Raw genomic sequence first — 23,815 nt, 5'->3', positions numbered from 1 at the left:
ACCCTGAGCAGCAGCTGGATCATCTGATGCCTTTCCTCAGGCCTCCATAATGGACTGACTTGGTGTTTGCCCAGGAAGGCTGCTGCCTTTTCCAGCCCTGAGCCATTTAACCCAGTGGAGCATTTTTAGGAGGCTAAAAGGCTTTGTCTCTCTTCTGCGAATGCAGAGGGATTGCTGGCTAAATGCTCTGCTGGCTGGAGACTTGTCTGCACTGGACAAGCTGAGTCAGGCACTGGTGCTGGTGTAGCCTCTCATGCAGGTTGGTGGGATGATGGGTGCCTTTCCTTGGAAAACTGGGGGTCGGTGGATCCTGTGCCTCTTCATTCCGCATGAGCCCAGTGTCTCTGGGACTGGTGTGGTGGAGTAAGCATGGATCATGTGTCAAAAGTTTCCTAGAAACCCTCTTCAGGGAAGAGCCTGGCTTGAAAAGGTAGTGGGAAGATGTCACTCACCCTGGAGAGAGTTCATTTGCTACCTTTAATAGTAGTTCTCTGTGCCAGGAAGAATCCACGGTGCCCTTGCTGCCACGGTTAACATTAGAAATGCCTCTCAGCGTTTCTTAACCCGCTCCTTCTGCAGTGTATCTTAGCCACAAGTTGAAGGGTTTGTGTCTTGGACTGAGAGACTGCAAAGAGGACTGTTGTGCATCTTTGGTAAGTACAGACCCTTCTTGTCCCTCATTCTCCTTGAAAATAAATCAGACCCTACAGATAACTTGTGTGTGCAGAGCTAAATGCATTTAGAAAGCGGTACTGTTCATCAGCTCCCTGTGAGCAGGGCTGTTAGATAGGATGCCCCTGCATGCTCGGAAGGCCTGTGCTGTCAGCAGAGAGACAGGCTCTGCAAGAGTCTCGAGCTGCTTTACCTCCGCCTGCTCCGGGGCTGTCTCAGGACTATCAGCTGAGGGATGCGAGGGCTTGAAGAGCTGGGAACATCACTCATGTGCCCACACTGCAGCCTGTGATGGTGCCTGACACATGCGGTATTGAACCTGCGCGTACCCCGACCTCTTCCCATGCAGTTTTCCAGGGCAGACTCCGGAGCCTGCGAGGACACCCAGGTGGGAGGGAGCATTCCTCATGCTCTCTGCGGAGCTGTCAGATGCCCTTTTTGAAGTTATTTTTAGCGGGTGATCTTTGCAGCAGTTGCAGAGCTTACATTGCAGAGAAGTGTAGGCAGCTCCCTGCTTCCTCTGCTGTTACAGTAGGGCTTGGAAGGTGGAGCTGTCTGATGAGGAGCTGCAGAGAAATGGCTTGGAAGGCTTTGAGCTGTGGTGTCTGCAGCTTGTCTCTTGCTCCTGCTGAACAGGCTTCCCACATGCTTTACAAGCCTGAATCCCACTCAGCCATGCGGCTTAGGGATCCGGTCTTCTGCTTGGTCCTGACCTTGCCCATTCTTGAGCATGCAGGAAACTTGTGGTGTTACAGAGGTGTTTCAAATACCTTTATTACCTTTGTGAGCAGGGCCAGGCCCTGGGGTGCCAGCAGGGAGCCACCAGACTGCATCCAGCATGTGGTGTGGTTCTTCAGCCGCTGTTGTGGACACACTGACTCCTTTATGCTGGAAGATGTCCTTGTGATAACATCCCATTTAAAGCTGTTGGAGACTCCATCCAATGCTCCCTTGATCTCCCCCTTCATGCCCGTCCAACTACAACTACAGTTTAGCAAGATGTAAAGCTGTAAGACACTGTAAACCGAGAGGAGATGCAGTCTGTGCCTGGTTTGCCCTGATCCTTGCTGGTGTTTATGTGCTTTAGGATGTCTTCAGTAAAATGTGAGCATGCCAAGCAGTCAGTGGTGTAAATCCCAGACTCGTGCATGGAGTTGCAGAGGCAAGCATTTCCCATCTCAGTCTGACATTAGTTCTCATATGTGGCTGAAGCTGGTGCTGGGAGCAGCTCCTTGAAGGCCTGCACAGGTGGAAGATGCTGCTTGGTCTCTGGGGGTATCAGCACCTCTGTGCATGCAGGGCTGCTACCTGCGGAGACTGAATTCCCTCCTGTTTGCCTGTGCCTCCCAACACCTTTACAGTAAGGATATGCTGTCACTGCTGCTGTCTTGCTGATGAAGAACCAGGTACAGCAGCCATGCGAGGCTGCTGGTGGGATGGGGGAAGGCTGCTGTTGGCTTGCAGGTCACATCTGGTCTGCACGACTGACTCTGCAAATGTCTCTGGAGAAGGTGTAGTGTTGGTGGGTGTGAAGCTCATCAGCTGTGTCCTCTGATGGCTCAGTCAGGCTGAAATGCCAAGTCATGGAGTGTGAATGCATAGGAAGTGATGAGTGCCGCAGGAGAGCCTCTGAATCAGTGTCTTGTCCCTGCTGCTGTGTGGGTCAGGCTGCCCTGTTGGACAGCTTGCTTGAGACAGGGTTGGTGCCCTGAGTTTCCCATGGTGGCAAGGTGGGAATGTGCCTTTGTGCAGCTGTTTTGCATTGGGGTCGCCTCTGAGACCAGCAAGGGGATTCTTGCAGGCATAGTGGGGTCCTCGCAGCCTTGGCTCTGGCTGCCTGCTGGGTCCCTCTTTCCTACAGGAATTGCTTTGCAGATTGGTGCTGTCCCACCATGTCCCTCCTGTGTGTTGTACCCCAACCCCAACAGGGACCCTCCTGGAAAGACTCTGGCTATCTACAGGGAAACAGCTAATTCCCAGGCTGATGTTCTCTGCCTGGACAATGAGCATGTATATGTAATTGTGAGCAAGTAGTAGTCCTCTTCAGTGTAAGCTGATGGTTTCTGTCTTCTCTCACAAGCTGTCATACCGGGTGTCCATTGTTTCTCAGGAGGTTAATGCAGTAACTTTTTCTTGCTGTGTCACTTTGACTGGGACAATATTCCCCTTGCAACCTGCCCAGACTGCTCAGGACTCAGCTCACCCTTGCCTGAGCTGCACTTGCTCTTCCTCACCTGAAGACCTTGAAGAAGCATTGTCAGAGTGGGTGTCCATCATGTTGGTTATGAACTGTGATCGTCCTGTGTGCTGGGACTGTCCCATGGAGCATGTGAAGGAGAAGGGATCACTCAGACTGTTGGGTAGTGAAGTGGATCCCACTGGACTGCAGGGCGCATGTCTGGCTGTCCCACACGACACCCTTGGGGCTCTGGGAATACCAGTTCAGCTCTACCATTCCCAGCAGGACACACGGAGCATGCACCCTGCCTTAGCCTCTCCAGCGGAAAGTCTGGGCTCTTGGCTCCAGAATGGCCTTCATCAGCACTTTGTCCCGTGGGCTGCAGCAGCTCGTGTGGGGAAGGAGGGCTCTGCTGTGTCCGGGGCAGAGCCGGAGCTGAGCACCCTACATTCCTGACGGGAACCTGGGCTGCCCTCTGAGGCTGTCCCAGCTGTTGCTGTGGTGCTCTGAGCCCTTGTCTATGCTGTGATACACCAGGAGCAGGCACTACAGCTTTCTATGGAGGTGCAGGTGTTTCTGCAGTATAACACCAGCCCTGCAGATTTATTCCTCCTCTTCATCTGCCTTCTCTACAAACCCATTAGAAGCTGCATTAGGTACGAGAAGAGGCAGGGAAACAGGGTGGCATCACTGGGTTTGATTTTCCCAGGTGAGTTAGTAGATAGGTCTCCTGGGCCAAGCTCAGTGGTCCTACAGCACGTGTCCATCTCAGCGTGAGGGGATAACGCATTTAGCTGTGGAGCTGCTGTCACCCTGTCTGGTCCTTGTGCAACAGCTCTTTTCCTTCCAGGTACAAAGTGTTGGCTCACTTGGTCACCCCCTTGAGCTTCGTGCATGGAGGGCTGCTGTGCTGTGCTGGAAGGGAAGCACGAGGTGTCTGCACAGCATCGCCCTGCTCGGTGCTCACTGGGGAACGAGCATCAAAAGCCAAGGAATGCTCCTGCTGTGCCTTGGCCACAGGAGGGGTTTGGCTGCAGTGCTGGCATGGGGCTGGGCTGCTCCCACCTCTGCCTCATCCCCTTGGTTGCTAAGAAATAATCTTGTGGCTAGGCAAACCCCATGGGCAAAGGATCTGGTTCTGGCTGCAGGCAGCAGATCAAAACCTGCTTTTCTGTTCCTGGCTGTGCCAGCAGCTGCTCTGTGGCTGCAGGCAGAGCTGCTCCTTCCTTCCCTGCCTGTTGTTTCCTTGCCAGCCTCACACCACTAAAGCCCTGGCTCCTGCTGTAGCTGTTTTGTCTGTCCTCTTGCACAGAAGGGCCCTGTTTTTTGAGGGGAAGGCAGTCAGGCAGTGTTAGTGCAACTAAAGGTTGCACCAAATAGATGCAAAAGGAGGTTTGTGAGATGCCAGGAGGTCTGAGACATCTGTGAGCAGCTTTTAAGGGCTCAGCTATCAGCCAGGGCTAGTATCCCTCGCTAGCACTCCTTGTCCAAGCTACTGGAGGGGGGTGAGCATCGCCTACTTGCTCCCTATCACCCAAGTTGATGCAGTGATGAAGGCCAGTGGGGTTTGGAACCCAAGATGTGTTCCTGTCCTCATAGGAAGGTTTTTGAGCACCTGGATTAGCCCAAATGTGTTTTGGGTTTGGTTTGTTAAACACTTGGGTTTGTTTGAGTCTCTGCAAGGGAACATGAAAAGCAGTTTTGGGTTTGATGGCCAGGAGCCTGGGGGCCCTTGGTTAGGCTGGCGTGCCCTGGGGAGTGCCAGGCACACTCAGCTTCTGCCTGCCATGGCTTTTGGCTGTGTGTGTCTGTGTGTCCACAGCAGTTACACCCTCAGCCTCCCGCCTTGCTCTGAGTGCTCTCCACCATGACTTGCAGATCCTGACTCCATCCACGCTGCTGAGAGGTGCCTCAGCCCCTGCCGTGGCGCTGGCTTGGCCTCGCTCCCTGGAGCAGCCTCCTTGCCAGGCTGCAGCCCTTTGCTTTGCTTTGTGTTTTGTCTTCCGCAGCGCTCTGCAGATGCTAATGAGTCTTCTCAGCACCTCGGCTAGATAAGGGATCCCTGCTCCTATCTTGCAGATAAGGAAAGCAGCAGAACTTGTTTCAAACAATCTCATTCCTCCCCCATAAAGACATGGAGTCTGTGGCACCCACCCCTGCAGCCTGTGTGTGCCTCTTTCACTAGGGGTTGTGAGAGGTCCTCTCTTTGCCTGGACCCCCAGAAGAACATCTCATGGCCATGAGGCTTCGAAACTGAAAGCAGCTGGAGAGAACGGCTGGATGCCATAGATGTGAAGGCTGGGGCTGCAGTGTGGAGGGAGCAGGCACTGAGGTGGGATGCTTGCAGTGAGCCCTGCTCTCCCCCAGCCTTAAGATGGGTGTCTGATGAGCCTGCAGAGCAAGTTCAGTTCTCCTTCCCTGCGGTGCCAGCATGTCGGTGCTGTAGGAGCAAGCAGGGGTGCTCCGTACCTGTGGAAAAGTGGGCTGGCTGTGGGTTTGTGCTGTAGCACTGGGTGCCTTTTGAAGCTATATTTAGTAGGTGACATCTGTGGGTGTTGAGTGAAGGATTTTAGGGGCTGTTTGGAAAGTGCTCGCTCTTCCTACACTAACAGGGAAGTTTAAAAGCCTCGTGGCAAGCTTTGTGCTGTGGAGCTGGGATTCTCAATGAGGTGCACGTGGAATAAGTGAGGGACACATGAGACTGATGCTGCTTGTGGGGAGAGGCTCTCGGAGGAAAGGGGAAGATTCAGGGACCTATCTGAGAGCTCTGGTGTCTCCTGGGGGTGGAATCCCCATTTGGGAACCTTGGGGAAGGGGAGCGCACGTGGCTCCGTCCTGCCATGGCTGCCTCTGCCTTGCTGACACTTCAAAGCCTGCAGCCCTGAGCAAGGCTGGGCTGGCAGGATGAATCACAGGTTTCCAGGCTAGCAAGGGGCCCGTTTTGATCATCTAGGCAAAGTTGTCCTTCCTTACACAGGAGATCAAAGCCACCTTTGAGTGGGGCTGGGTAGGTTGTTCAGGGTGTTTCCTGGGACATCCCCACATAGCCTCTGCCATCCCTCAGGGCTCTTCACCTTTCTCCCACCCTCACCCTCCACCCCAGTCCTGGGTGCTTGTCTTCTGAACCAGTGGAGTCAGCAGAAATGCCTCTCAAGGCAAGGGCCAGCGGGCTTTCCTCTTGCGTTGAGTGGTGTGCTGCTCTGTTGGATTCTGTTTGAGCCTGATCTGCAGACCTTGCAGCCAACCCTGGGAGGAGGGAGAACATGAGTCCGATTTCTTCTCCTGCTTATAAGGAGGTGGTGTGTGAGCAGGAAGCAAGGCACATCATGGTGGAGCTGAGGTCTTGACTTGCTACAGGTCCATAGTGGTGCAGACCCCAGCAGTTGCACTCTTACTTACAACTCCCCGGAGGCACTCAAGTGCCTAAATACTCTTGCCTGTAGCAGGATTGAAGCACTTCCCCGGTCTGGCTTCTTCTCTCTGTACATTCCCTCTCATGAACTCACTGCCCCGTGCTGGGATGTACTAGAGATGAAAGCACGAGCTGAGCAACACCCATGTGCGTCCCTGTGTCGGAGCCCTTCTCCCCTCCCTTGGGGAGGGTTGGCCACACTGGTGGTGATGGGCCTTGCCTGTTCAAGGGCATGTTTGTTCTGCTGTGCATAACAGCAGATCAAGTTCTGCGTGGTGCTTCACAGAGCGAGCTGAACTTCTCGCCACCCCTCCTCCCTGGCTGGCAAGGCCAAGTAGGGAGGGCTGAGCTAAGTCAGGGAGTGCCTTCCTGCAGCAGGATGGGGGCAAAGGTCCATTTCTTGGCCACTTAGATGAATCAGAAGTGTTCTGATCTTGCTGCGGCCCTTCTGAGATCCAGGTCAGAAGCTGGCTCTGTTGTCTGTTCAGCTTTTCTTCTTGGGCACCCTTTGCTTCCTCCAGGGCTAACACTTCCACAAACCCTCAGCTGTGTTCTAAGTTTTGTTCTCCTCCTCTTGCAGAACATACAACTCCTGCGAAGGTGGTGAGGGCTGCCAACCCCAGACCGCGGAAGGGAAGCAAGGTAAGGCTGTGTCTGCTGTCCCATCGCTGGCCTCCAGCTCCTGGTGCCTTTGGCAGTGCTACACGAGCAGACCGCATCACAAGCCTGATTATGGAGGGTTTATGTACTGGCCTGGCCACTTGCAAGAAGAACATCCTGATTCTCCATCTCCTCTGAAGTGTTTTAATGGTCTTGAATGCAGCCTGGACTAGTTTTCTGCCCAGTTAGGCCAGGGGAGACCTCACCTCGCCTTCCACAGGGAGGCACTTGGAACACAGTCCTTGATGTGGAAACCCTCTCCCCTTCACACAAATCCCTTGGGAGCTTAGCCAGTGCCCTGCTTTGCAGTGCAGACAGGGCGGTGGTGTGATGGAGCAGTGTCTGCAGGTCCTTTCTTGTGCAATCTGTTCTTTCCTGGCACATGGAGAGTCAGGGTAATTGATTTCAAACAATTCGACTGCTTTGGAGGAACCAGGGCAATCTGTTCCAGATCAGCATGTGATGCAGGGACAGTTGCTTCAGAGGATGTTGCATGCAGGTGGGGCACAGGCAGGGACACGGGCTGTTGGTTTGGCTCCCAACAGCCAGTGAAGACCTATCTAAAACTTGGTAAGACTTTCCTTATCTGTACCACATCAGGGAGAGGAGGGTCCTGGGATGGAAGGTGCTCCTGGCTGAAACAGGCCTTGCACTGGAAGTAGTTTTCCGAGGACACCTGCCTTCTGGGGAGAGGAGCATGGCACCTGCATGTAGAGATGTGATCCAAGGGACTCAATGACTCCAAATTAACTTAGAACTAATAAGCCCACAAGGGGAAGGAGGTGTTTCTGTGACCAGATAAACTCAGTGCCCAGCCGTGGTTCATGGTGTGTCTGGGCAAGTATTTGGGTCCTTTGTGTCCTGCAGGTCCTCTCTGAAACCTGGAAGAGGTAGAAATGATGGTAGTGGCCAGGTCATTTGTTTAGCAGAGAAGTGACTGGTGGTCCCTGATGTGGTGTCTGGAATGAGGGAGCACCCATCACCATCAGACACTCGCATGAGTTTTCCTACCACTTCTACTTCATGATCCCTTTGCTTTGTTAGTGTCAGCCCTTGGTTGAGTTGGGCACTGAAGTGAAGCTGTGCCTGGCTGTCACCTGCCACTAGGTGGAAGCAGCTTCTTTAATGGGATGTAGTTGCTTCAGGTGGATTTCGGATGCTGAAAGCTGTGTGCTTTCACTGTCCAAGGATAGTGCTTGTGATGAGTGAGTTAACCTCCATAACTTGGTGCCAAATACTGCTGTTGGGGCAAAATGGTGGCAGCTGAGAGGCTGGTGGTTTACGGGGCTGCTGGCAGCCTCAGTACAACCCCTTATAGACATAAAATTTGTCTGCAGTTATTTGGGATGGATTTGGGTCCCTGCTTGGGTGGGGACAGGGTCTGTGTGTATATATGTTTGGATGGCATCCCTAAACTTGGACACCCATCTGCAGGATGGTGGTAGGTAGTGGAAGGGATTCTGGCTGCTGATGCAGGGAATGGTGTCTGCAGTTTGTGCACTAACAGAACCTTTCTCTTTGGTTACAAGGTTGGTGACTTCGGTGATGCCACAAACTGGCCAACACCAGGAGAGATAGCCCACAAGAGCGTCCAGGTGAGAACACAGAATCACGCCAATGAGCAGGATAAGGCCCTTGCAGACCTCCCTGTCCCTCTGGAAGCACTGGCTGAGCTGGGGCCATTTGGGGTGCCGTCAGTGCAGAAGCAGCCAGGAATAGCGTGCAGGGGATTTCCTTTTAGGGCTGCTCTGTCTGTCCAGCTCTCTCCCTCAGTGCTATTCTGGGAGCTTGGAGCCCTGTCTAAATCCCTGGGCTGGGTGCAGCAGGTAAGGCAGCTCCTGGACCCGCTCTCCTCAGGGTGCTCAGTGCAAGAAGGGGCCTGGGCAGAAGTCTTCTATAGGAGAAAATGCGTGAGAAGGGTCTCGTGTGCCCATGGGGCATGGCCTTCTCCTGCTCCAGACATGGCTGTCCTTGAAACCTTTCTATTTTTAAATGCTGCTCTGCCAGCTCGTGGCTGTCTGTCAGGGCATGAGGTTCACTCACCCTTTTGCCATTGGGGCAGTCTGGTCCCTTGCAGGGTAACTGTCCAGGAGCACCAGGCCTCCCTGGCAGTCCATGTTAGTAACTTCTATGCCTGGGGCTTGTGTCTCAGATTGAGCACTTCCCAGCTTCTCTAGAGGCCCTTGCCCTGCTCTTTGCCAGGAACAGAACATCTCTGAGGGGCACAGAACAGGGTTGCTTCCAGCCTAGGACAGGGTCCTCTGGTTCCTGTTGCTGCTGGGCCAGCTGAGGTCTGCCTCCAGCACTTCATGTCTCCCACCTCTCACATCTTCCCTCCACTGGTGTGTCTCCAGCAGCCACATAAGGCACCATCCCTTCGGAAGCTGCCTGTCAAGAAAGACATGAAAGAGCAGGAGAAAGGAGATGGGAGCGATGGCAAAGAGAGCCTGAAAACCAAATCAGATGAGTCTGGGGAGGAGAAGAATGGTGACGATGACAACCAGAAGTCATCCCAGAAGAAGAAAGGTAAGGCAGGACCTGATGGGGACAGTCTGTCTCCTGTTCTGTGACTCTCAGCTAGGTGGAAGCATCCACTGTCTTCCCTGGGGGCCTTGCTGCAGGACATGGTCCCAGTGCAGGGACACCTAGGGTGTTTGCAGGCTTCAAGGCGGGCTGAGTGTCATTATGGTGGAGCAGGGGTGTCTTCAGTGTCTGAGTGTGGCAGTGGTCTACCCTTCCATGTGCACTCTGGAGGTACAGTACACTCCCTGACTGGATTGCATCAGCCATGGGCGACACATGGGCTCAGTCTGGCTTGAGCCTCAATGAGCAGAAGGGGGCAGAAGGACAAATGCAGTGAAGCAGGAGGAGAGTTTTGTGCCATGTCCCTCCATGCCCGAGAGTTCTGGTTGGAGACTTTCTCCATCCAGTAAGGCTTGGAGGGATGTCTGAGGACAGGGTCGGTCCAAAAGGCCCTGATGCTTTCTCCCCTCCATGTGTGGGGACTGTGTGACAAGATGGGGCTGTGGGGAAGGAAGCAGACGCTCTCTGAACCTGTGTCACACCCAAACCCTGTCCTTTTGCAGGCAACAAACACAAGTGGGTCCCTTTGCAGATAGACATGAAGTCAGAGGTGCCTAGGGACAAAACAGCCTCTCGGAACAACCGGCAAAACGAGCAGCACAGGCACCCCTCCAACAACCGCAGCGAGCTCAAAGGTGGGGGCTCAGCCTGGGGACCCCTCTCCCTGCCCTGGCCATGAGGCAGAGCAAGCCCTGGTGCCCAGGCATGGCACAGCGGGCACCCTTCCTGCATTCAAAGCGCTCTGGGTGCAGCGGGCTTGTTCCAGGAGGGTGTTTTCACACTGTAACACTCCTCCTGCCCCTCCTTCCCTGTCTGCTGCAGGCTGGCACCCGGACAACAAGCACGAGCGCAGCTGGCAGGACCATGATGAAACCTCCAGCGTGAAGAGCGAGGGAGGAGCTGTGCGAGGGACCTTCCGGGGCAGAGGCCGGGGCCGCGGCAGGGGCCGTGGCCGGGGCAGAGGAGGTGATCCCTGGATGTGTGCTCCTGTGGCAGCAGGAAGCGTGTGCTGAAGTGTGCATGGCTGTGTGCGTGTGAGACCTGGGGCTGCAGAGCAGGCTGGGGAGGGCAGAGCCCTGTAGGGATACAGGGAAATACTGTGGCAGGTCATCCCAGCTAGTAAATTGAGCTGATTTTAATGAAAGCAAATTATTCTTTCTAGTATTTTAATAAAGGCAGATGCCCTTCTGCTGCAAAGACCAAGCTCCTCCACCTGTTTTCTGTCTCCTGTAGTACTCCAGCGTGGAGGAGTTGAAGCATGCTGATACTCTGTGTAGGCTTTATGGCAAGAGCCAAGCAGGAGTCATGGTTTGGGTGGGGAAGCATCTGCACTGGCACTTGACAAACCAGCATCTAAAGCTTGGCACAGCTTCAGTGTAGGGTCTTTATGTGCCATCTGGGCTGCCCAGTTGCTCCTGGGTAAGAGGGTTCCTGGCCTCTCTTTGGCTTGGTGTGTTGAAACTTCACTGAGATCCCTTCTGTGGCAAAAGCTGAGAGCAGGAGGATGAGGGATGTGGGTGATGCCCCACTGTGGGCTGCCATGGGGCCCCAGGAACAGTGCAGAGGGAGCTATTTGTGTGAGAGTCTAGCCCTGTCTGGCAGATCCTAGGAGCTCTGTGCTGATCCTTTCTGGTGTCCCACAGGGCACTTTGATTACCAGTATGGGTACCGGAAATTCGAGGGCTCGGATGGCTCTCGCACGCAGAAGTACACCAGCAACATCACTTACTACTTTGACAACATCAGTAGTGCTGAGCTCTACAGTGTGGACCAGGAACTGCTCAAAGACTACATCAAGCGGCAGATGTAAGCACCACCTCTTCTTCTCTGATCGTTGGGATGTTCACAGAGATCCTCCCTGGGGTCTGTGTAGTTAATCCTGTGGGTAGGGTTAGAGCCCCAGGGTGTGTTGACTCTGTGCCACACACCTTAGAGCACCAGCTTGCCCCACGTCTGGGCTCCACAGGCTCTCTTATCAGCCTTGCAGCAGCAGAAATGTGGGGGATTACTTCCTATGGGGTGTCCAGAGGAAGGTGGCTTGGAGCTGCCTGACACTGATGTGTTGTCCATACAGTGAATACTACTTCAGTGTGGACAACCTGGAGCGAGACTTCTTCCTGCGCCGCAAGATGGATTCAGATGGTTTCCTTCCCATCACCCTGATTGCCAGCTTCCACCGGGTGCAGGCGCTGACCACTGATATCAGCCTCATCATCAAGGTGAGGGCAAGGAAAGATTAACTTTCCTTCTTGCCATCCCTCTCTGAGGCCTGTTTTCTAGATGGGCTATGGGAGAGATGCAAGTGGAGCCTTCCCTTGTCCTTTCCTTGCTCCCTCCTCCTCTTTTTTCTCCCAGGGAGGAAGGGCTGGGGCTGAGCCATTCAGTGTGCCAAGGTAGGGCTATAAATTAACCAGGTATCCCTTGGTTCCAGGCTCTGAAGGACAGCAAGGTGGTGGAAATCGTGGATGAGAAGATAAGGAGAAAAGAGCAGCCAGAAAAATGGGCTCTGCCTGGCCCCCCTATGGCAGACTACACACAGACTGACTTCTCACAGTTCATCAACTGCCCTGAGTTTGTGCCCCGGCAAAGCTTCCAGAAAGAGACAGGTGGGCACTGGGGAATGTGGACGGAGGTGTGGGATGCAGTGTTGGTACTGCAGCAGGACTGAGATCCTGAGAGTCTGGGGTGTTCCCCAGGCAAGGCTCTGTCGTTTGCTTTCTGCTTGGTGGTGCGAGCTGGTATGGGCTTTATCCTCAGACTTCCAGAGCACTGCTACTTCTGTATGTGGGGAAACATGAAAGAGACTGAGTCTGGAGGGGTTGAAGGGATTCAGGGAGGGGTTAGTCCTGCTGGAAGTCTCTTGGCTGTGCCTAGAAATACTCTACTACTGCTGGGCGGAGCAGAGGACACTCACAGATGCACCTTTTCCTTAATGGACGAGGAGATGCTGAGCACAAATAGGGCAGCAGGTATGGAGCTGTCAGCTGACTGCAGGGGAAGGGTCTGCTGCCTTTTATGGGCTCTCAGGATCCCAGGGCTGGGCCCAAGAGGTCAAGTGAAGAATCTTCTTGGGGCTGTTGTAAGACTTGGTTTTGGCAGGAGATCAAGCTGTGCCATGCTGCCAGAGTAACTCCCTCTTTGGTCGAGTGCTTTACACACTTCCCCAGGCTCCCTTCCTTCCTCTAAAGCACCTTGTGTCTCTTCTTGGCTCTAGAGTCTGCTCCTGGCTCCCCGCGTGCTGCCAGCCCAGTCCCCACCAAAACAGAGGAGGTCAGTAACTTGAAGACAATGCCCAAGGGCCTGTCCACAAGTCTGCCAGACCTGGATTCAGAGACATGGATTGAAGTGAAGAAGAGACCTCGGCCCTCGCCAGCCAGGCCCAAGGTAGGTGCTGATGTAGGTGCTGTTGGGCTGGGGGGGTCTCCCACTCCCAGTTGTCTGAGTGAATCATAAGTAGGCAGGTTTCAAATCAGATAGGGTCTGTTTGTCATGGGAGTGATGTCCTAGGTCTTTCCTGGACCCATCTTGACCCGCTTTGGAGCTGATACTCAGTGGTGTAAACAAGGTGTTCTCCCTATATGAGCAGCTTTGGCTTCAGTAAAGAAACAGGGGTCAATAGTTGTGTCTCCAAGCACGATGCTTGTGTCACTGTGTGGTGTTTACTCTTTGTCACCCTTGTACCCCTACCTATAGAAACCAGAGGAGTCAAAGACACTGCAGCAGCAAAAGCAGAAGGACCAAGATGAACCAGAGGAGCTAGACTTCCTGTTTGATGAGGAGATGGAGCAGATGGACGGCCGCAAGAACACCTTCACCGACTGGTCAGACGAAGACTCTGATTACGAGATTGATGACAGGGATGTAAACAAGATCCTCATCGTGACACAGACGCCTCCCTACCTGCGCCGGCATCCTGGCGGGGACCGGACTGGCAACCACACATCCAGGGCTAAAATGAGCTCGGAGCTGGCCAAGGTCATCAACGATGGGCTGTACTACTACGAGCAGGACCTGTGGACAGAGCAGTTTGAGCCAGAGTATTCACAGATTAAGGTGAGAGCAGCTGATTGAAGGGAGTGCGTGTGGGGGTGTAGGAAGGCACGCGTGCAGGAGGCTGACCACCTTGGTGTGGGATGGGTTAGAGCTAAGCTGGAATTAGTCCTCTTGCAGAGCTCGATTCTTGGCTCCCAGCATCGTGTTCTGTTGTATCAGGGATAAACACAGCTCTGTAACATGGTTGTAGGGCTTCAGCCAGGTAAACACAGTGACAATAATGAGATGACTTGGGGCTCATTGCTCTGTTTGCTGCCAGGGTCTTGGCAGGCAATGCCAGGTCTGTGGGGGAAATTGGATGTCCCTGCACTGTCCATAGTGCCCAGTGCTTTATGGCACAGTCCCTTGGAGACTGCGCTTACTGGCTCAGAGATGGATGGGCTGCACTTTGCCTGAGCTCTTCCCCATTTTGGTGCCAGTTTGCACAGACTTGGGCTTTTCATAGAAAGCCCATCTGCTGCTTTGAAGCCTTGGAGTTCCAGCTTGGTGACTCTCACAGTTGGGGATTCAGCTACACATATTCAGCGACGGAAATCATTTTGGCTGCAAGGTGGGGTGGCTGCTGGAGCTATCAGCTGGGCTCAGGATTCCCATGGCTGGTACCTGACACACTCATGAAGCAGTGTTTCTCTCTGGGGTGGTAGAAGCTGAGAGTGTGGAGAGAGGGGTCATGATGAGCTGATGGGATAAGGGGAAAAGAGGGCAGTTTGTTGCTTCATCATCTTCCTCTTCCAATGCAGCAAGAGGTGGAGAACTTCAAGAAGGTGAACATGATCAGCAGGGAGCAGTTTGACACCTTGACTCCAGAGCCCCCAGTGGATCCAAACCAGGAAGTCCCTCCTGGTCCCCCCAGGTTCCAGCAAGGTAAGAGACAAGTGTGACTGAGTTTGTCCCTGTTCCTCCTGGTAAGAGGCCATCGGAGGTTGGGTAGCAGCTGGGGAGAAGGAATTGTGGCCACAGGAATGTGGGATTATCTTTCCCAGAGCAGTGCTTTTCTCACAACTTGAATGTTTTGGGGCTTCAGAAGAGGAGGCCCCAAAGCAGGGGTGTCCCAGTTGAGTGAGGAAAACTTGGCAGGCTTTGATGTAGCTCCCTGGCTGTGACTTTCCTCTTGCACCCTCTCCGAGTAGCTGGAAGGCAGCTGCCTGCTGGGTCTTGTTTGTCTGTGCCTGGCACCTTCTCTTGGGAATGGGGGAATTTGTTGCCGCTGTTAAACACTGGGAAGCAGATGCCTTGTGGGATCCCAGAGAGCTCAGTCCTTGGATCTGCTGCTAGGCTTTGGGCTGTGTGGCCAAGCTGGTGGCATGCTGGATTTGAAGCTGCTTGTCTCAGGGGGCTAGGATGTGTCTCTGTTCCTGTCTCTGCTGCTTCCCAACTGCCAGATGGATGTCCCTTGGCTATAGTGATGCCCTCATGCTCAGAGCTCAGCTTGACCCGTGGTGGGGGCTTTTCTCTCTGCAGTACCCACAGACGCTTTGGCTAACAAGTTGTTTGGAGTCCCTGAACCTTCAACCATCGCCCGGTCTTTGCCTACAACTGTACCAGAATCACCCAACTACCGCAACGCCAGGACCCCCCGGACCCCTCGCACGCCTCAGCTGAAGGACCCAACGCAGACGCCGAGGTTCTACCCAGTGGTGAAAGAGGGAAGGACGATAGATGCCAAGGTGGGACCGGGGCTGGGTGATGGGGTAGGAGATGGGGGTTTCCCAGCTGGGGCCTAGTGAGAAAGGGGACACATCCCTGATGCGCTGTGTCTTGCAGACTCCACGGAAGAGGAAGACAAGGCACAGTTCGAACCCTCCGATGGAGTGCCACGTGGGCTGGGTGATGGACTCACGGGAGCACAGGCCACGAACTGCGTCCATCAGGTACCAGAGATGGGTGTTATGTGGTCATGGAGGAGCTAGAAATGGGAAAGGGAGTAAGTGTGGAAAGGAAGGGAAAAATCAGGCTCTGATCTTGGACTCATAGAATAAGCTCAGTTGGAAGAGACCTTTAAGATCATTGAGTCCAGCCTTTACCCCAGCACTGCCAAGTCCACCAGTAAACTATGTCACTAAGGAAAGGTCCCTGATCTTGCAGGGGAGGTCTCCTATTAGGTGGCTGCAGAAAGGATTGAGACCCAACTTGTCCCTCCTGAAAGGAGGGAAGTTTGAAGCCTTGGAACAACAAGATGAGACTCGGTTGGAAATACTAGTTCCCTTCTTGTTAGGATATCCCCATGGCCCAGGTCCCAAACCCAGAGTGGACAGTCACAGGGAGTCAGTGGTGCCAACAGGCAAGTGCTGTGGGGCAGAGTGTGACCCCACTCCACTGCCAGTTGGGTGATGCCAAGGAAGGTTGTTGATGGGAGTCTCTGATACTCAGTTCCAGCCCCTCGGAGGGGACCCCGGCTGTTGGAAGCTATGGCTGCACCCCGCAGTCCCTGCCTAAGTTCCAGCATCCTTCGCACGAGCTGCTCAAGGAGAATGGCTTCACACAACATGTCTACCACAAGTACCGTCGGCGCTGCCTTAACGGTAGGGACACTGGGGTGTGGGGCAGGGTGTCTGTGCCACCAGCACATGGAGAAAAGCAGGGTCCTACAGGACAACCTTGCTGGTAGCTGATGTTTCACCACAGTGTTTGGTGAGCATGGGTAGTGGCTCAGGGTGTCCAGCACTGGAGTGGGTGCTCTGCATGAGCCCCTGTGCAAGAGCTGGGTCCCTGGGAGATCTGACTTGTGATGTCCCCTCTTCCCGAAACAGAGCGGAAACGACTGGGCATTGGTCAGTCCCAGGAGATGAACACACTTTTCCGGTTCTGGTCCTTCTTCCTCCGAGATCACTTCAACAAGAAAATGTATGAGGAGTTCAAGCAGCTTGCTGTGGAGGACGGGAAGGAGGGATACAGGTAGGAGAGGAGGGGCAGAGTGGCCTTTCCTGGGAGGGGAGTGAGGGAAGAAGAAGGGTTCAGTCTTTTGCAGGGCTCACAGCAAAGCAAAGGCAGCATCTCTGCCTTGCTCCAAGGTAGGATTGGGGTTGCTCTCAGTCCACTCCTGCTGCTGGTGCACAGCAGGGCTCCTGCCTCAAGAGCCTCTCTGCTCGGGTGTTACGTACAGTGTCTGAGCACCACGTGCTGCTCTGTTCCAGGTACGGTCTGGAGTGCCTTTTCAGATACTACAGCTATGGGCTGGAGAAGAAATTCCGGCCAGACATATTTAAGGACTTTCAAGAAGAGACCATCAAGGATTATGAAGCTGGTATGTGCTTCTTTTGGCCTTCCCCTGGGGTTGACAGCAATATAGTCCAGCTGCATGGCTGCTTCTGGGCCTCTTCCTGTGATTTTGGGGAAGCCACGTAATGCTGTACATTAACATGTGCAGCAGGGATCAGCTGGATGTCCTGTTGCTTCATGGTAAAGGGTTGAGTGGATGCTCATCATCATGAAGACTGCTGGGGGGATGGAAGAGAGCAATGAGAGGCTGTAGCTTCCAAAATGTTTTGCTAGAGGCACCAGTTCCTCTAGGATTTCTCAATGCTCTGTCACCACCAGAACATCCCCTATCAAGAGGGCTGCCCATTACAGTTGTTTGCTTCCCTCTAGGTTCTCCATCTTTCCTCAGTTGTGCCTACCCGTGTGACAGGAGGGTCTGTGAGGCAAGTGGTGGGGAAGCCTGCAGGAAAGTGTTCTGATGTCTGGTTTGGTTTTCTTCCCCTCCAGGACAGCTCTATGGGCTGGAAAAGTTCTGGGCCTTCTTAAAGTATTCCAAAGCCAAAAATCTGGACATTAACAGCAAACTGCAAGAATACCTCAGCAAGTTCAAGCGCCTCGAGGACTTCCGAGTGGATGTGAGTAGCCACGGTGCCTTCACCACACCGATGGCCCCTGCAAAAGCTCCTTGGCCCCCCTCAAATGATGGAGGATTTTGGGGAAGTCAGTGACACCTAGTGTCATACCCGATCATTGCAGCCTGGCCAAGAACAAGCTGCAGGGTTGGAATACTGCAGATCTGCTTCAGAACAGCTCTCTGGAGAACTGCATGATAGAATGGTTTGGGTTGGAAGAGACCTTAAAGATCATCTAGTTCCAACTCCCCTGCTGTGGGCAGTGACCCGTGGATGAGCCCATCTTTCTGTATGAGCTGAGGAGGGAGTTAAATGCTTTGGCTTGAATGGAGCTTTGGCTCCCAGGCTTCTGGGCTGTGCCCCTGGGTGGGAAGCAAGTTGTCACCATTGTTCTTAATTAGAAGCCAGTCTGTCTTTGGTAGCAGTAGACTGGGGAGGAGGGCATCTGTGGGCTTGGGGTGGGCACGTGTGTTCTTTGTGGGTCAGGGAGAGAAGCTGCAACTGGAAGCTTGCAGGAAAACTGTTCTTTGATCCAGGGGGGAATCTCTGCTGATCCTGGGGTGGTGCTTCTCTTCCAGCCACCCATGGGGGAGGAAGGTGGACACAAGAGATATCCGACGACATCAGGGGGCGACGGCAGGAAGCGCTACCCATCCCAGTCTTCCAGCAAAACGGTCAGCCAGTGCCCATCCAGCCAAGCCCACGCCTCACCCAGCCAGCCTGCACAAGAGGATGCCAAAAACCTGAGCCAGCAATCCCCTGCCCCGGCAGCTGCAGAATCGCAGACAGTGGGGAAGTAGAGAGGCTGCAGCATCTGCTTCCTGCCAGGGGATGGGGTGGGTTTGTGGGGGACTGGCTCGGAGAAGGGGAGACATGAGGAGGTGAGACAGGAAAGGAGCTGGAAGGTGGGTGCCCAGGAATAGGCTGCTCTGGAGAAACCTTCAACGCACACGATTTCTTTTCTCTTGTGGCTGGAAAGCAAGGATGATCTGCATCTGAAACACCATTTTGCTATTACAACACCATGACCAGAGCCAGACCCGCTCCCAGCAGACCCAACCCTTTGCTTTCCCTTTTCTCCCCTCCTGTGCGCACACTCATGTCTTGGTGTCTCTTCAAACAAACAAACACGTTCTGGCTGGGTTTAGAAAGGGGAGATTTTTTTATTATTATATATATATATCAAGTTTTAAATTATTGCTAGAAGTTTGTCTGGATTTACCAAAACAAGTCTGCTCTGTGCGGCCCCAACGCCTCCCCTTCGTGTCCCCTCTCGCATCGCAGGGCAGCCCGCTCAGGAGGCTCGGAGGAGCGAGGTTCCCTATGGGGGACCGATGCCACAGCGATGCTGCGGAGCCTCTGATCTCCATGACCTGGCTGACATCTCCCATTCCACGTACGGCGGTGCCCCTCCGCCGCAACAGGAGCATCGTCCTGTTCGTCCTCCTGGTCCCTCCTTCCCAGTGTCTTCGCCTCCAGCCTTCCCAAGGGTCTGGCTCTCCCTCTGCCCACCTCTCTCCCTTCTGTCACGGACAATTTGGAAGTCAACCAAAGGACCTTTGCCAAGGATAGGCTTGTTCTGACTCCTTTCCTGCAAGGACAGCTAGTGGGAAGCCAGCAGGTCACCTGGACTCGAGCCTGCATGGACGGCGCACCAGCTGCCCCAGGAATGCCCATTGCATGCAAAGACAGGACTTTGCTGGAGGTTTTTTTTCTCTTCCTTTTCCCTTGAAAAAAAACGAAACAACAACAAAAAAATACCCAAAATCCCTCAAAAAAACAACAAAAAAAACTTTCTAAAGACACATCTCCCTTTGCTTTCTTCCTTGGAAATATTATTGAAGAAAAAAAAACAACAAAAAAACCCAAAAAATAATTAAAAACAACAAAAAAAAGTTGCCTTATGGTGGAGCTGGCCTGGGGCAGCCGCTGGCTCCCTGCACCCCAGGGCACGCTGGGCTCCTGCTCCCCTCGGCCCAGAGACTCCTTCCGGCACTGCTGCCGAGCTGATCCTGCCCCGCGGCCTTCCCTCCGACCCCGCAGCTCGCCCGGAGCCCCTGCAGCCCTGCTCCTCACGGGGGAAGCTGCCGAGGACAGTTGAATCCAAGACTTGTGCTCGCAAAGTAGTTGAAGCCGCTCCGTTGTGTATAGACCATTGTAGCATCCTCCCTGCGACTGCACGTGCTGGTGGCCCGTCTCCAGGCAAGCTGGGGCTGGATGTGGCTCTGATCCTGTCTGTGTCTCCAGTGTGGTCAGGGGGGTCACAGCACCTGGAGGGACTGGTCCTTGCTGTTGACACAGGAGTGATGCAGCCGCAGGGAACCCATCTCTCACAGCATCACTGTTCATGGGACTTGTGCTGAGGGTGAGCTGGGGACCTGCCTGGCAAAGGAGAGCTCTTGCCTGGGTTTCCTTGTGCGCCGTGTCTTGGCAGGCGGCTGCCTGGAGTCTCTCTGCATCTCCGAGGGCTGAGCTAACACTGTACTGCTCCTTGCTCGTCCGAGGCAAGGGCATGGCTGCAGAGCTGCTATGGCATTCACTCGGTTGCTCTACCTAGCACCGCGTGGCTTTGGCAGGCAACCCCTCCCCAGGCACATGAGTTGTGTTCCCTCACATGGGGCTTGTGTTAGGGGGCAAGATCTTCTCCTGGGGCCCAGAAGTAGCACTGGAAAGTTGTGTTCCTACCATAAGGGTGGGAAACCGCCACAGCCACTTGCCTTGCTGCTGCTGTGCTCCATCTCCTGGGTTGGAATACCTGCTTTGCAGCTGGCTTGGTTGTGGATCTGGCTGGCACTCTGAGCTGCAAAGCACGCTCCTGTGTACAGTGTGGAGCAGATGGGCTACTTGGATGCAGCTAATTGCGTTACTCAATCTGCAGAGTCACAAGCTGGTAATGAACAGTGTCTCCCCTGCGTATCCAGCTGATGTGGAGTCTCATAGCTGGGAGGGAGGAGTGATCTCAATCCCTACACAGCTGCGAGGCTGATGGGTGAGCAGAGGTCAAGAGGGTGAGCTGGGGCAAGCTGTCCATCAGCGGCTCTGGCTGAAGTTGTCACCTCCCCAAACTGACACTGCGCCGGAGGTGCTGCTTTGGTGATGGGGCAGGTGGGGGGCAGCGTTGTGAACTGCTGCTGGAACTGAAAGCACAGCTGGGTTTGAGTGAGGGTAGCTGCTACGTTGCTGTTTTCCTGCTGGTGTGATCCTGCCCTGGTCTGTCCACCTCTGCCCCACCACCCTGCAGCTTGGTACCGCTCACAGGCCCTGTTTCAGCACACCAGTCTGTCGGGGCTTGCTCCATTACAGCAGCAGTGCTCTAGGATTGCAGGGTGGTAACTGGGCAAGACAGGCAAGTAATGCTTGTACAGTGCTGTGGCCATGACTGTTATCCCTGGGTTTCCCCTCTCTTGTGAGCTGGATGGAGTCAGATCTCTGAGGTTACAGATGCGGCCGGGTTTGCTCCAATCTGGGAAGGAAAAGCCTCAGAGATCGGGTTGATCAAGGACACTGGAGATGCGTTGCTGGCTGGCTGCAAGTTGAAGCGGGTCTGGATGCGCCAAGGGTGGTCCTTGCTGCCGTGTCTGTGTTCCTTGTCAGTGCGTGTTCTCTTTCAAAGCCAACTCTCTGCGTTTTAGCCACAAATGAAATAGGAAGTGAGGAGGAAGGAGCTGCTGCTGTGGAGTCGGTGCTTGTGGAGCAGACTGTGGAATTGCCAGGTGGTAGAAGAGAGAAGACATTTCCCAGAGAATTTCCCCAAATCTGAATTGATTTTAAATTATTCTTTACTTTCTAAGGCTGAGGCTCTTGGCACAGGAGAGGTTTCCCCCGCTCTGCTGAGTCAGTGGTTTGTCGCATTCAGTGTGGCTGAGGGCTCTGTGTGAATCCCCTCCCCTGTTTCCCAGGGGGAGGTGGATCAGGACATCAGTCCCAGCGGTCCCATTGCCCTCCAGCTTTGTGGAGCATGTGCCTTGTTTCACTGTGGATAGCAGTTTAGCCAGGGAGCCAGGGAAAGAAGGATGCGACAGCCCGAGGTAGCTGTGGCTTGCTCCCAGCTCTGTCTCTGGGCTGGTCACATTGGGTTGCAATGCCCACTGGTCATAGCTCCACGGTGCTCTGGTTATGGCAGTGTCCTGCACCCGTGTGCTGCTGGTGGCCATGGCAAAGCCCCTGTGCAGCGTGCGGTCAGTGCCAGGGCTGACTGCAGCGAGGCTTCTCCCTGTCCTGCAGCTTGCATAGGTCTGCAGAGACACTGGACCTCGTGCTGCGGAGCTGCATGCAGAAGGCATCGCGCACTGCTCGCACCACCGCAGGCTGTCCAGAGAGGGGCTGTGCTTCGGAGGAAGCTCTTGCTCTCCTGTGTTAGGCCTTGCTTCTGGCTTGGATGTTTGCCCATGATCGTATTTGTGCTATGTTTAATCCTAGTGGTCTCGGTGGCATCCTTCTGTGTGCACGGCTCCACCCCACAGCTCACATGGGCTGCGTGGTGCTTGTGCCACCGGCACAGCCAGGGGGAGCCCTGGCTGCCCTCGGGCAGGCTGGGGGATGCAGAGCATGGGGAGCACTCCCCATCTCACCCCTCTTCCTGGGATGTCCAGGCTGCTACAGCCCAGGGCTCCTTGCAGGGTCAGCCTCCCTTTGGGATGCAAGCAGTTGCAACAGGTACGCAGCCCTGGCATAGGAGGTGTGTTTGGAGGGGTCTTTATTGCTTTGCCATATTCATCTGGGGGGGAGATGGGGGGTATAAATTAAAGTAATAATCCTGCTGCTCCATTTGCCTGCCTGTCCCTCTTCTGCTGCCCCCCTTGCACCCCAGTGGTGCCACTGTAGCCCTCGGGGTCCCTCGAGTTAAAGCAACTGCTCATCTTGCTTGGGACTGGTCGATTGTACTGTAACAATACGATGTGTTAACCTCAGCATCCTGCCACGCGTCCGTACGTGCTCCGCACGGCAGAGCAGAGGGGGCCTTTAGCTGTTAATGCCTTTCCAGTTATCGTATCAAAAGGAAAAGAAAAAGGACAAAAAAAAAAAAAGGAAAACTGTACATGTAGCAAGCTGTGTTTGCAATGCTCATTTCTCCATCTCCTCCGAGGCTGGTTATGTCCCTTTGTCACTGTTCTGAAATGGATTGCTAGGCTCTTTTTTAAGAGAGGGTTGCTACACTTGGTGTTAAATGACTCACTGACTCTTTTCTTTGGGTTCCCCCCCCCAAGTTTCCAGTCCAGGTAATAGATGGATTACTTCCTTTTTTCCTTTTCTGTTTTTTATTGTAAAGACAACATTCATCTCGGGGCTGGGGGCAGCATTTCAATGAGTAGTTTACAGTTTCACTTTCTGCAGACACTTGAACATAGGACCGATGTATCTGTGACAAGCACATCCCCTCAGTGGGAAGCTCCAGAGGGAGCAGGGAGCACCTTGGGTACCGCCTGCCCTGGGTCCCTGCACTGTCCCCTGTGGTTTACCCTCTGGGTGACAGCCCAAGTGGCACCTCTTGGTCCCTCGAGCCTCCCCGGAGCAGCCCTGCTCCTCTTCCTCCTGTCCTGGTCCCATTGGGGTTGGAAACCTTTGGATGCGTGGCTCAGAACCCCTCATTGAGCTGCGCGTTCACCTGGAGCAAAAGGGGTGTTTCCATGTGCTGGCCCTTCTCCAACCCCGTGTGTGTCCCAACCTCAGCCTTCTGTTCCCCCAAACTAGAAAGTGTGTGCAACCTTCTTCAGCTGCATTTATCGTAGAGACAAACCTAAAATGACTCATCACAGACCATGTATCACTTGGGAGGAAAAATCTTGTTAATATGGCCCTGCTGTACATGATCCATCTTCTGTCGATAGAACATAATCTTTGACCCATGTGCTAGGATCATCATCACGTATAAAAGGAAAAGAGGAAAAAAAAATGTAAAATACTTGAATGAGAGCTTGTATTATAACATTAATATTATTCAGAGTATCTGCTTTCTAGGCTGATGTGATTCATTATTCTAGTAATGCTTTAGTCCTTTGTAATTTGTGGTAATTATGCTTTTTCCTTTTTAATACAAAAAAAATGTATAAAAATAAAAACTTCAAAAGACAACAGAGCTGTGTTCTACTCAGCTGGGGGGGGGTGAGCAGTCTGCCCTGTGTGTGTGCCCCCGTTGGGCCTGGTCTAGAGGTGGTGAGAGATACATGACTGTTGCCCGAGGCCTTCAGACAGGATGGAGGCTTGAAAAGATCCTGGAGGGCACTGGCAGCATCTTGGTTGTGTAGATACAAACTCATGTGCATGAGGCTGTGTTCTGTTGAGTCCTTCCTTAGGGTTCCACTGCTCTCCACCCAACTTCTTCCCTTGGCAAATCTCTTTCCATAGGTTGTCACTGTACATTGGTTTGGGTTGTGTCTCGTTAGGGTGTGTGGGGAATGAGATGCAGCTCAGAGGAGGCTTCTGCCG

General features: G+C 53.8%; 1 protein-coding gene across 2 annotated transcripts in view; it reads left to right on the top strand.

Annotated features, from left to right (window-relative positions):
• The window catches only part of LARP1 (La ribonucleoprotein 1, translational regulator), a 39,954-nt gene extending 21,368 nt beyond the window's left edge, over positions 1–18,586 (top strand). The window contains exons 3-20 of one of the 2 annotated variants that reach the window (XM_057412086.1): positions 6,844–6,905; positions 8,453–8,518; positions 9,281–9,449; positions 10,010–10,141; positions 10,329–10,472; positions 11,150–11,312; positions 11,581–11,725; positions 11,938–12,112; positions 12,721–12,890; positions 13,200–13,559; positions 14,300–14,423; positions 15,021–15,226; positions 15,324–15,430; positions 15,930–16,081; positions 16,310–16,454; positions 16,694–16,803; positions 17,265–17,392; positions 17,968–18,586. In XM_057412086.1, coding sequence (XP_057268069.1) covers positions 6,844–6,905; positions 8,453–8,518; positions 9,281–9,449; positions 10,010–10,141; positions 10,329–10,472; positions 11,150–11,312; positions 11,581–11,725; positions 11,938–12,112; positions 12,721–12,890; positions 13,200–13,559; positions 14,300–14,423; positions 15,021–15,226; positions 15,324–15,430; positions 15,930–16,081; positions 16,310–16,454; positions 16,694–16,803; positions 17,265–17,392; positions 17,968–18,189 — 2,780 coding nt within the window. In that variant the 3' untranslated portion in view covers positions 18,190–18,586. Of the gene's footprint in view, positions 1–6,843; positions 6,906–8,452; positions 8,519–9,277; positions 9,450–10,009; positions 10,142–10,328; positions 10,473–11,149; positions 11,313–11,580; positions 11,726–11,937; positions 12,113–12,720; positions 12,891–13,199; positions 13,560–14,299; positions 14,424–15,020; positions 15,227–15,323; positions 15,431–15,929; positions 16,082–16,309; positions 16,455–16,693; positions 16,804–17,264; positions 17,393–17,967 lie in introns of both variants that reach the window. The other variant, XM_057412084.1, reaches the window with a different exon arrangement.
• The last annotated feature ends 5,229 nt before the right edge of the window (positions 18,587–23,815 follow it).

The sequence above is a fragment of the Pezoporus wallicus genome, unplaced genomic scaffold (genome assembly GCF_028554395.1).
Source record: "Pezoporus wallicus isolate ANWC-B61680 ecotype Strahan unplaced genomic scaffold, APGP_CSIRO_Pwel_v1 contig_6354, whole genome shotgun sequence".
Lineage (NCBI taxonomy): Eukaryota > Metazoa > Chordata > Aves > Psittaciformes > Psittacidae > Pezoporus > Pezoporus wallicus.
This window is presented reverse-complemented; position numbering and strand designations above follow the sequence as displayed.